At 42.6% G+C, this 13492-nt stretch overlaps 1 protein-coding gene across 3 annotated transcripts in view; it reads right to left on the bottom strand.

Annotated features, from left to right (window-relative positions):
- Window positions 1-13492, bottom strand: part of PAPSS1 (3'-phosphoadenosine 5'-phosphosulfate synthase 1) — a 181015-nt gene that overhangs the window by 43190 nt on the left and 124333 nt on the right. For all 3 annotated transcript variants that reach the window (XM_080642893.1, XM_080642892.1, XM_080642891.1), the window contains 2 exons: window positions 13016-13151; window positions 1285-1553 (listed from right to left, as the gene is read on the bottom strand). In XM_080642893.1, the coding sequence (XP_080499019.1) occupies window positions 1285-1553; window positions 13016-13151 (405 nt within the window). The remainder of the gene's footprint in view (window positions 1-1284; window positions 1554-13015; window positions 13152-13492) is intronic.

Genomic DNA, 13492 nt, shown 5'->3' with positions numbered 1-13492 from the left:
ACGACAATGATGATGATGATGATGCTGATGGAGATAGGACCAAAGGAGAGATTGAGGAACTATTGCAACAAAATTGTTACTTTATTTCCAAAACAATTTTAGTTCTTCTTTGAGATGTAAAAACTAAAGGTTGTGAGTGATCTCTAGGAAACTCAAAGGTCTATCATACCCAATATTCATGAGCATTGTGTAAGAACAAAGAGGGAAGAATGTGAGAGTTTTACCTGCATTACTTTGGCTGCATCTGAGAGAAGAGTTAATCTTTCAGCGTGTTGTGACTGTTGATTTTTGTTTGCCTGTTTTTCTTGGAAAGAGGTAACAGAGCATACAACCCCACTACTAAGCTCCAATCAAATTTTTTGGGCTTGATCCCAAAAAATAGCTAAACATGCTTGGATTTCCTTTTAAGCTTTTTTTTCTTTCTATTTTTGGAAGAAGACATCACAGAGGAGTATATACAACTAAATTATTTAATCCTTTCTAAAAGGGTTTGTCTCCCAGATAAATTTGAACAAGAGTTGAAAAAGGATACATAAGAACGTGCCTTCCACTCTTTAGCTTGAACGTTCAACAAGAAGCTGGCTAGGAATTTCCCACTGTTTTTTTAGGTCATACATTCATTCAACAAATATTTTTTGAAAGCCTACTCTACCTTCCAGCAAAAATCTATTTAAGTCCTCCTTATGTAGAGATATAAAAATAACTCAAACTATCCCTTCTCACCCCTTAGTAGAATGCTAGAACCCTCTCCCACCCAAATCAAGAAGCAATTTTACACCCTACTCTATTATGCTCCAGTCCTTCACAAAAGAACAGATGAAGAATGTCCCCTGACTGTTTTTCAGACATTCTTCTAACTGAAATATCTTTGGCCCTTCCAAAATTCAGAAGAAGAAAAAATCAGAGCAAATCTGTTTCCTGGGAAGAGTGACTCAGGACTTAGTCAAAGGGATGAGATAGGTGCTATCTGAGCTGTGTCTGTAACGTGGCCGCAGTTACAAGAGGTGCCTGTGTCACACCTTTCCGAGCTCACCAAGCCCTTCGTCTACAGAGAACTTGTTCCACAACCGGGACCAAACACTGCACCAAGAGCAAGAGGAGCATGCTCTTCCCTGCCCGCCCTTCTCCACCCCTAGAGAACATCCCTGACAGAGCGGGAGAGCACTCCGGGCACACTCAGTGTTTGCAATAGACACACAGATCAGACGGGTCTGTGGCTGACTCTAGCTGTGTTCATGAGAGTGGTTTCCACAATGCTGCATGAAAATCTGAAAAGCAGTCTACCTCGGTTGGTCCAGCATACATCATGGGAGATGGGAAGATGGCCACCACCGTTGTTTCGGGATTCAGGACGCCTTCCTCCAGCACAGCAGCATGCTGCTTCATTCGCCACATCAAAGGAACATCGTCATCCTTGGTCCAGCCACCCAGAGGGTGCAGGAGGAGAACAGGGCGCCGGTAGCCCCTCTCTAGAAGTTGTTTATGGGTGTCCTGCATCAATAAAGCATGTCCGTTGTGCACTGGGTTGCGCAATTGAAATGCAAAGACAGCATCTGGAAAGAGAATTTTCAGAGTTAAGAGGAGCATGTTTCTAACAGATGACCTTGCAAAAGATAAACAATTCTTGAAGCTCAATGCTTAGGAATAGCAAACATGCATTCTCGGAATCAAAAACTGGTGAAAAACATGTATTGCTCTGACCATGCCAACATGACCTGCACTTCTACTGTATTTTTACTTTACAAGTCTCACATGTTTGAGGATGTGTCATAATATTGATGTGTTTATAACAATTACTTTCTGCATTCATGGGAAACTTGAGAGCAACAATCATACTCTCGGGTCCTGACATCCTGGTTCAGCTGCTTACATGGATATAAATTCTTGGTCTTTGCCTTAACGACCAGGCCAATCCCTCCATAGCAGCAGTCGCCAACCTTTCAGACCTCAAGGACCACCAGTGGTCCGTGGACCACCGGTTGGTGACCGCTGCTCCCTAAGACCTAAGACACTTCTTTATTAAAAGAATACAGTAAGGTGGAGACATTTATAATTCAAAATATCTACTTGCTATCCAATTATGTGTATTTATACTGATTACTTTGCTTGACTGGAACCCTATCTGGCTTTGTGATGCCAGGTTGGGATTTTGGATTACAGCTGAGCAACACCAATATCCCTTACAAGGGCCATTGCTATTACCCAAACAATAGGAACTGCTAGATTCATTAGACTGATTAACTCTGTATCTCGGGCTTACCACCCTGCCTTTATCCCTACATGGGACTTCCTATTAGGAGACCTTTCTGAGAAGACATGGTTCTTCAGGGTCACAGAGCAATCTCACAGAAGAGAGTGACAACCCGTCAGAGGTGCTCTGCATGATGCTGCCTTCACAACACCTGGACCAGCGCCGTGTTCATCCAAGCCTGACTCAGAGAGAGGCACGTCCTCCCCTCCCCTCATAATGTTAAGCCAAGCAGTACAACATCAACATCTTCTCCAGAGTGTTCTCAATTCTAACCCTTTTCTATCCCATGACAAAATCCCAGGAGGGAAACTGTGGCACCTATTTAACTAGGGTTTTTTGGGCGCAACCTCTGATATTCTAAGATTTACAGCATTATGCTTTGAAGTTCCTGTAGTTACCTTTTATACAAGAACAAGGCTGGTTTTCACCCAAGAAATAACTGATACTACATAAAGTACAAAGAACAAGAAAGTCATATACAAATATATGAGCATTTAAAACCATTCTGTTTTTAGGAGATAGGAGGGGGGTACAGACCTGAAAGTTTTTCTGTCCTTCTGAATTCACTTCCATTTTTGTTTTCTTTATAATATAAAAAGATTCCAAAACATTCCTTTTGACCACCAAGTAGAACTCTGGAACTCCCTCTCCCAAGACCAAGAAGCAATTTTACTTTGGGACCCAGCTGTACTCCAGTTCTTCAAAAAAGGAGAGATGAAGGATGACATTCTCCTGACATTAATACGAATATGAATATTCCTCCATTTGGGGGAATACTGCCTGAACAACCTGCCATACTGATTCTGGCCTAAATCTCATCACTTACTCAGCTCAGATCTCTTCCTCTCCTCCCTTCCCTTTATGCTGTCCATTCTTTATAAACTGCCTTGAATCATAACAGAGACACTTACTAAGCACTAATGAATCCTACTCCGGGTTGCTGCGAGTCGCTGCACTGATGGGAAGGTTTGGGGTGGGGGAGAGGTGGGGTGGTCCCATGGAGAGGAAAGGAGACTCTGGCCCAGCACGAGCCTGCAGCATCAGGACCCAGGAGACACCTGCATGGTTCAGGCCAACAGGCCAGGGCCTAGGAGACAGACCATTTGATTGGGGCACTGCTTACAGACAGGGAGGTACAGAAAATAAGTAAATATGTTGAGGATAATGGGAGCCAAGATTCATACCATAGGAGAAGGTATAAACACAGAAAGGAGAAAGGCTAGAACAGACCACGTGGAATTGGGTTATAAAGGAAAGTAGGGTGACTTCGCGGTTTTCAGCTATTTAGATAGCCAGATATAGGGACAGATATAAATGTGTGTGAGTTTATGTATAATATGTGCAAATGTGTATTTCTTAGTTCTGACAACTAAAAGGTCCTATAAGCGACAACTCTGCAGTGAGTTGACAATGAGCAAAACTAAAGCCCAAATTTTGCATTCTCTTTAGAATGGTTTTTACCATTACCCGCTTAAACAAATCAGGGCTCCTGGGCAAAATGACTGATTCTGGGGCTAAGGCAAGGAAAGTACAGTAAGTCCTCAACTGTCGTCCAATGATGTATCATGAAACCAATTTTATCACAGGCTAACTGATTTTAAGAAGAGTTAAGTTCCTAGGACATCTCATCATTATAATGAAACTAGAGGCCTGGTGCACAAAATTCATGCACAGGTAGGATCCCTAGGCCTGGCCAGCCATCAGGGCCTATTGGAGCCTTCTGGCTGCTGCAGGGAGGGGGGGCCTTCCTTTGTTCCACGCCGTCCCTGGTGGTCAGCGCACATCATAGTGAGTGATCAAAATCCGGTCAAACTCCCGAGGGGATACTTTGCATATTAGCCTTTTATATAGATAGATAAATGACAATGAAGTTATTCCAAGACCTGCTGCTCAACATGAGCTGAAACATCCTTTGTGTCATGAAGAAAGTGCTCAAAGAATGACAGGGGCATGTCAAAAGGACAAAGCAACCAGTCTGGCAAACCCAGAACAAGCTAAACATCAAAGTAAGTAACAGTAATGGATCGTACCCAACTGAGTAAAACAAGAATCTGTGAGTCCCTAAGAATAAAATAAATGAATAACCAATGGGGGAGAAGTGGAAATTCTACCTTATGGTAGAAAGTCAACTAACAAATGTAAAAGGAATGAAGGGATTAGAAACTCACCATCTGACAGTATTTGTATTGTGCTAAAACTAGCAGGTAAAAGTTTGATGACAACAGAATATTTGTGGTTTAAAAATCTCTCCCCCAAAATACTTGTTAGTAAGTATAAAATAATTTGCTAACTTTACAGCAGAAAAAAACTGGCAAACACAATCTTAAGTGATAACTAACTTTAAAAAAGGTGAACCTCATCTACAACAGAACGAATAAAAACTGTGAGCCACCCAATATGAAGCACGAACTCTACTCCCAGCGAGTGTTTCCGAGGTGAGGGAGTGTGAGCTCAGTGCTGGATAGGCAGCCTGTGTCCTCTTTAATCACGAACAGGAGTCTATCTTTGAACATGACCCTTGGTTAATGCATCTCAGGTGTATGATGACTACATTCCTAGACTTCAATCAGGTCAAATCTGATTTTGTAAAATCGCCCTTTAGCAGGGTTATTTATATGACAGGATGTGCAAAAGGAACCATAAAAAATAAGTTCTATCTCACATACACATATTTCACAGATTCTAATAACTTATCTACCTAGGCTTTCTTTCCAAAAAGAATTAATCTAGCTCCACACTGGACATTTGACAGATAAAGTTAAGATGGATGACTTATTAAAAGTTCACATTAGAAACATATAAAGGATTTTGCTGCCAAAATTTCTTCCAGGTAGAATTCTTTCCTTACTATCAGTTGCACTCAGAAATCCAATGACCACATTTGATCTGTCTGCCCATTTTTTTCTTGCCAACAGAACCAGGTCTTTCTTAAATTTCTGGTCTTTTCAATTCCTCATCACTATATATCAATGAATTATACAAATGGCTTTAACCGTCTGTAGTTCCAGGCTGTATTTTCACCCCTACCTTTTGGTCTCTCCACTAAAGAACTTCGGTGAATGAACACTGTAATCAGAGCATCTGATCCATTGGGAGCTACACTCCCAGGGTACTGTCCCAACGAACATAGCCCAATATGCATCACTATTAAATTTTCTTTCATCAATTTTCCATCAAAAATAAAAGAATAATGGGCCACTATGAACCTGGGGCCACAAATACTTACAACAACTTTCATTATGTCTCACATTCTAATTGCCATTTTCTAAAAAACAGTGATTTCCCTGATTGTCACACCATAATCAGTATAAAATATTTGCCTTCTCACTTATCTTATGGCTTAGTTTCAGACTGCTTTACCTAAGATCATGTTTGAAAATAGGTGGTGATCTACAAGACGACTGAAATTTAACATTAACACTTATGATTTCCATTTCTTTCTAGCCCTCTGTACCTGTTCCTGGGAAAGGACCAGGTATCCCATAATCTTGACTTATAGAAAGTACACTGCAAAGCTGCTGACACCATGAATAAAAGCACACTTTTTCCTTAAAGAGCCAGAGTGAATACTTTAGGCTTTGCAGGCTATGGGGTTTCTGCAGCAACTATTCAGCCTGCTATAGTGGTGCAAAAAAAAAAAAAAAAAAAAAAAAAAAAGCCACAGACAATGCATAAACAAATGAATGTGGCAGTTTTCCAATAAAACTTTATTTACAAGGAACAGCAGTGGGCCAGACTTGGTCTGCATGCTATACTTTGCTAAATGAAATGTGGCATATAGAAGTACAATCGGTATTCTAACCAACCAGTTGATGTGAGCCAAACTGTGGATACAGAAAAGCTGAAATAGATGTGTGTGAGGAACACAGGATCATCCATTCTGCCACAGATGGATATAAAAGCTGACACAAGATGATCGTGTAGAATATCAAATGCCAGGTTAGGCAGGACACAATGGGACCAAAAGGGGTTGTGAGTTAACCAGTAGTGTCTTACAGAAAACTAGTCTAATGGCACTGTGCAAAACTGATGGGCAGGGCAGAGAGTAAGTGGTAGAGTGAAGAGACAGCAAATGAGAAGATGATTATTGCTGAGGAACATGTTCCCACATTTCCATATAAAGTGAGACTTCCACCAACTCTCCCATTCTCTCCACCCACTCAATCTATTCCTCCCCCAGCACCCGGACAGGCTCCTCTGGCAGACCACAACCTACACACTGGTGAACGGGGTTGCACTGCGACAACAGCGAAGACAGGCAATGCCCTGTCCCCCAGCACTCTCCCCGTCCTGCTCCCAGAAGCCTGAGGCCCCTGAGCAGGGCTCTATGTTAGCAACTAGTAGAACCCGCCCCTACGCCCCAGATCATCTCACCACTACCTCTTAGTGCCCCATGTACACCTTGGGTTGGATTCCTCACAGCCTTCTGTGCATCGCTGGTCCTCCTCCATACCCTCTGGGAGCACAGTCCCATCCCTCATCTCAGAGACTCAGATCCCTTATCCCTTCCTCACCCTCACCCTCCACGGGCGATGAAGCACGTGTGCCCTGGATCTCATCAGAAGCTCTACTTCCCTCACTACCCATGCAACAGCAGCCCTGCATCACCTCTTCACAAGACGTGTCCACGACCTGGCCTTCCTCCCCGAGTCCAGCATCCGCACCCTTGCGACAGCAGGCAGGGCAGGGAGGAGACAATCTGGGGCAAGATGAAAATGCCACCTTAGAGATGCTGTCCTGAGGCAGCAGTGAAACTGGCCCTGCCCCCAGAAGCGTACAATCTGGTCAGAGGAGGAGAAGCCGACATTCACCAACCAGAAAATAAGCCCATGTGCAAAGGAATAATACACTTCCTTCAACGGCAACAGGCATAATTAGGTCTTTGTTTTCAGAGAATCAGTCTGGTGACTGTGTGAAGGATAAATGGAAGAACATGACTGGATTCATTCATTCAACCAATTCCTTCCTGCTCCCTCACGTGGTATGAAGCTCCTGCCAAATCCAAAGGACACGTTCCTGTTTTAAATGCTCCAGGCCTCTCCGCTGCTTCCGACATAAAAAAACAAAAGCAACAACAACAAAAACCACTTTCCTAGTTGCTCTCCCTACCCATGCATTTTTACACAGTCCTCATCAGATATGCATGGCATTTTATATTCTGCTTGGCCATTTTGGTGTAATCACCCGTTTCAGACATCTTAAAGGACCTCTCAGAGCAGCAGGGCTCACTGCTGCGACCGATGCAATTCTTTCTCTACACCCTCTTCAAGAAACTTACCCTTCACCTGGACCCAATTACTCTGCTCACAGATGGCTTCTGTTAGTTGCATCTCTGAGTCCTGACCTTCCAATTCAGCAGTTTAGAGATATCACTGAAACTATTTCAAGATATATTGCTCATTACTGCCCTGCATCCCCTCGTTTCTTCCACCTTCACTATTACTGTCACATCACAAGCCAGATGCAAGTCTAGCCCCCAAAACCCATTCCTTTGGCTATATTTCATGTCTACATAAAGGAACAGCCAGTAGTACAGGTGTCCCCTCTTCCTCAGCTTAAACACCATCTGCCGAGGAACCAGCACATCATGGAAACAAGCACAATCTGACCGTTTCCTTCTAGCAGTGGAAAGAGAAGAAGGAAGTGGAGAAGGTACTTCTGAGCAAGTGTTGATGTGTGGCAGGCAAGCAAACAGCGGCCATGAGCATTTCCTGATGGTGGGAAGAGGGCCAGCACTGACTCCCTGGAGAGTGCAGAACATGGGGCGCCTAGTCCCATGGTAGGCAAACTGCGGCTCTTTGGCCCCTTGAGTGTGGCTCTTCCACAAAATACCACGGCCTGGGCGAGTCTATTTTAAAGAAGTGGCGTTAGAAGAAGTTTAAGTTTAAAAAATGTGGCTCTCAAAAGGAATTTCAATCGTTGTACTGTTGATATCTGGCTCTGTTGACTAATGAGTTTGCCGACCACTGGCTAGTCGAACGCCATGGCATCAAACCCTGGGGCACCATGCAAAGAACCCGGCTTGGACCCCAGCTCTGCAATTTCTCAGCTGAGTGCCTGCCCGTGGACAACTTCAGCGCTCCAGGCGGGACTATTTCGAGCAACAAATAAGGTGATGAGCAAGAAAGTGCTTCTAGCTCCTCGTCACCCTTCCCCCCAATTCCTCAGAACTGTGCTTCCCCAGCAGAACCCTGGTATGCATCCCAACCACTAAGCCCATGATTACAACATCTTCCTGCTTCCCCGCTTTCAACTTCTGTGTGAAATTGTCCTACAAACAGCGTAATTAATAAGTTTCCTCTCCCAGTCCTGCTCAAGCTTTAATATCTACCACATTATTTACCCCAAAGCTCTCAAAACAGGCACTTCTGCTTTCCCTGAATCAATAAAGTAGCTAAACAAAAGTATTGATGATAATTGTCAAGTTGTTAGAGAGGCGTGTGTGTGTGTGTTTGTGTGTGCATATGACATTTAAAGTGTGGTTTTGTGGAAGTTTTTTTAAGAGAATTTGAAAGAAGGCTTTGATCTCCCTTGCCTCTCTCCACACTGTCATAAATTACTAGTATTTATTTTACTTAAACTGCTTCTGAGGGAGGAAAAATCAGTAAGACATAGGCCACTTGAGTAAATATAAACACTAATTAGAATTCTTCACAAACAGGTACTCTTACATCCAAAGTATGCAGCCATAAAATGGTTTTCATTGTTAAGACTAGAAATATTTTCAAATAAAAATAAAAATCAATGTGGAATATAAACCTTTTGGCAAGTGGGCTCTGTGCTGCTTCCCATCAATTCTCTGTCCTGTGCTTGCATGTGTGTTTTGTGTGCATGTATGTGTATACATACATGTGCATGTGTGCACTGTGTGTGCACATCTGTGCGCAAGCCTCCAAGATGGGAAACATTGGCAGGCAACCAGAAGATGAAGGGAGACAAACTTTGCAAGTGCTCTTGCACCATTAGCATGCTGCCTCAGTGCTGTGATTCCGGCTGTGCCTACATCCCCTACAACTAGCTTCTGCCCCACAGCCCCTCCTCACAGCTACAGCTCCTCTTACCAGGCTTGGAAACAGTTTCCTTCCCGCACCTCTCAGGAGTGGAAACACTACCCGAAACTGTGTTCCCTGGATGCTAAAACATTCCTGTGAGTTCCCTTAACCCTGACCATCCTTCTTTAAACACTTGCTTTGTTAAATTATGTTCAGAGCCTCCTCTGAGTGTGCTCTGACTTGACTGAGTCTCTTCTTACCCAACCTCTGGCCACACTCTCTCCAGCTCACTGCCATTCAAGGTCAAGAAAGCCTAGTGCCCTCATAGACAGACCACCTGCGCAGCCTCAGCTCTCATTCATCATTCCCAACATGGCCTAGATATCCATCTAATGTCCCTACCCATTCATTTAAAATAGACTTTTTAGTTCAACAGCTCTAAGCTTTCTTAGATTTATTCAACCCTGTGCTAGCACATACTAGCCTGAAGGAAATTATGTCAACTTTTTACTTTGTAACCTGGCAGGACACCAGTGTTCTATGTGTAATAAATACTAACTGGCTCTTACTTGGCTTAAGTGAAATTCATTCTTTCTTTCCAAGATAGAGATCAAGCACCAGTGGTTCAAAGAACCTGCCACCTGGAATCATGTCACCTTGCAACCACTGTGTGGGTGTTAAAGACCTCTCAACCCTTCCACTACAGGATGGTCGGAACAGCAAAACCAATCATGTCAATGTGCACAAGACGACAGCCCAAAAGGGGCGATCAAAGTTCTTCTAACACTAGGGAAGGAGAAGGAGAGAGGTAAGAAAAAATCCACAGGTAAGAGAAAAAAATAAATATTCCTTGTTTTCTCTCCCTTGAACTACATTTCATACCCATCAGCAGATGACTTATTCTTGGTTTCCTAACAGTGAACAAGAACTACAAAGGAATCTCCTCAGCCTGTTGCTTATTTGCCTTAGTCCTAAAATGGAAAAGTAAGCAAACTAACACTCCACCATCTTTGTTGTCTAATACAAGGCTAATAACTGGCTCTTAGCAACTCCAAACAAAGTTGCAATCACTCATTATGCAAAAAATTCTCTAACTAATTTAAAATGTTTGGCTCACTAAAGAGTGTAAAACAGATGTCATATTAAAGTCTCTAATTATGAATGATAATTCCTTGATAAGACTCCTCAACCATGCCAACAATTAATTTACTAAGGTGAATTTTAATGAATTCAAATTTTGGCAAAAAATTAAAGTAAATGAGGTTGTCTTAGCAAGTCCTCCATTAACATGTCCCCATTCATTCACCAGAAAAAAAAAAAGAGAAAAATATGGACATTTAAAAAAAAACACACAAAAAACTATCAGATGCTTCTGGTTGCAAATAAAGTAAGACCCAATTAGAAGTGCCCAAAATAATTCAAACATGCATTAGGACTTTGAATAAGAAATCCAGAGATAGAGGAATCCAGGGTTGGATCACAAACTCAAACAGTTAAGATTATCACAGATCCTCAGCAGTGCAAAATGACTGCCAGAGCTCCAGACAGTGCACCTTCACACGGCAGCAACCTAAGCACTTCCTGCTTGGAAGGGAAGGACGAGAGAAGATGACTTTAGTTGTAAGCCAGTTTCTTGTCAGGAATGAAAACCTTACCTCTCAGTGGGCAGAACGGACTCAAACACTGACCCTTAATCACATACTGACAAGAGAGTGAGGTGCCATCACTGACTTACATAAAGATATTCCCCATGACTGGGCCCAAAAAAATGTTAGCAACAAACAAGATAAATAAGCTGTTGTACAGGCAAGCAGTAAGTGTATTTCAGAGACTATTTGAGCACAAGCTGTTTAAGCCAAATATTCGCTTCCAATTCAGAGGGGGAAAAATCAAGTTTGGAAGGGCTTGGGGTGAGCAATCCTATACTCAATACCCTACGGGAACCAAGCAGGAGCTGTGATGAAGGAGGCAGGCTGGGCGGGAACTGTGGGGCTCTGAAGAGGGTGTGTGTGGCCTCCAGTTCTTGATCTTATTTTCAAATATTAGCAAACTACAGTAAAGCTTAAAAATAAACACATTCTTTTTCTAACCTTCAAACAAATATAGATAAGGCTAGCTTCCCTCACATAACAGAAGTTATGACCTGAACCGCTTACCATGTGCCAAGTATTGTTTACAGTGCCTTAGACATCTTATCTCATTTCACTCTTTAAAATAAAATCCTATGCATTAGTACCATCATTGTCCTTACTCTTACAATGGAGGGAACTGAGCCTTAGAAATGAATGCAATTTCCCACAACCACATAACTACTAGGTGGTGAAGCAGGGACATTGTACACAAGACTGCAAATGACTTGCTGGGATCTAGGGGTCAGAGAGGCTGAACACAGCTGATGAAATGGGTGCTCTTGCCCTGATTCCTATAGTCACTTGGGAGAGAACAAATATAGCTTGGTGGCCAGCTATTTCCTTAAAAAGCAACCATGTTCACCTGATTTTTCTCAGCCATCTCTGCCTGATTTCTACACAGAAAATATATTTTTTAAAAAATGCACAAAACAGCACTAACCTTCAGGGCTTAAACATTCCTGTGGAGTGAGAATAAATTAGTAACATGATTATAAGATGCTTCAAAATTCGTCAGATCTTAAAAAAGCCTCCCAACTCCAATGAATGCTTTTGCCTCACATGGCACCGTGGACTTGTGAGAGTAGGGAGAGAAAGAGAATGGGCACACCAGTGTAAATACACCATTTATCTACCTCTATGTAAAAGACCTATGAGCAGCAGGTATCTGATATAAAAAAAAAAGCCTCTCCTGGAGTTTTTATAATATATAATCTATAGGCTCTCTGCTCTTACTGCTCCACTCCATCCTAATCCAGAAATTTAAAATCATTATTAACCTACTTTTCAACAACCTTTTCTGTTGTTTAATGTCTCTCTCTTTTCCACTATAAGCTCCTGTCATTTATTTATGGATCTCCATACTTGGTGATAAAAAACAAACATTTGTTGATTGAATAACAAACATGATCAAAGTTCTGTTTTCCTATTACTTCCTGCAGTGACACAGTCCACTCATATAAGACATTCTGAGATATAAAGCACATTGATATGAATGAGCTCTTCAAAAAATTTCTCTTCCATATTTCTGTTCAGCTTTAACAGGAGAGTTTCATAATAAACAATTAAAAGATCAATTTGTTATTAGCATTCATCTTCCACATAGCATACAAAATAATATTAGATCCAATGATACTTTTCCTTACCTATTCCAATTTTTACATTTACCTTTACTCATCATTCTGTGTTACATCTATATATATAAAAGCCTAAGTGACCGACCGACTAAACGACCAGTCGCAATGACGCACACTGACCACCAGGGGGCATATGCTCAATGCAGAAGCTGCCCCCTGTGGTCAGTGCACTCCCACAGCCAACCTCCCGCAGCCCCTCCCTCTGGCCGGCCAACCTTCCATGCCCCCCCCACCCCAGCTGGCCCAATGGCCCCGATCAGGGCAGCCAACCTCCCACGGCCCTGCCCTCCCAGCCAGCCAACCTCTTGCGGCCCCTCCCCCTGCCGACCAACCTCCCGTGGCCCTGATTGGCCCCAATCACCAGCCAGGCTGAGGGACCCCACCTGTGCACAAATTTGTGCCCAGGCCTCTAATTATTAAATATTGGGGGGAAAATCTTCTAAACTTTTCCCATCAAGCAAAAACCCCCAAGTAGCCCCATATTAGGTATTTAGGTCCATGTCGTACCAGCATTCATATCTTTAAACTTCTGCTTTAGTTCAGTAGGAGTAAGACGATACTGATCAAGACCATCATTCCAATAAATTCGGTCTAAGACTTGAAGATCTCCTCCAATCAGCCAATCTCCTTGTTCCATAACCATCTAATGGGAAGAAAAAGAAAATAATTGTTTTAAATAGAAACCAAGAGAAAAATAAGAACATTTCTCTCATACAAGCTAACTATGGTTATAAACTTTTACTTTCATCTCAAGGTCAATGGTAAGTCCATTTAGCTTAACAACTGAATTGGGATTGAAAATGCTACAGAATTAGAGTATCCTATATAATAAAATCCTAATATGCATATTGTTCGGCCAGGAGTTCGACTGCTCGCTATGACGTGTGCTGACCACCAGGGGGCAGTGCAGAACATGGCAGGCGTTGGGGACGCGGCGCTGGCAGAGGGTGGCAGTGGAGGCACTGCAGCCCCGATGGGCCCCAA

The sequence above is a fragment of the Plecotus auritus genome (genome assembly GCF_963455305.1).
Source record: "Plecotus auritus genome assembly, chromosome: 1".
NCBI classification, from domain to species: domain Eukaryota; kingdom Metazoa; phylum Chordata; class Mammalia; order Chiroptera; family Vespertilionidae; genus Plecotus; species Plecotus auritus.
The sequence above is the reverse complement of the archived record's forward strand: the minus strand, read 5'-3'. Positions and strand labels throughout refer to the sequence as shown.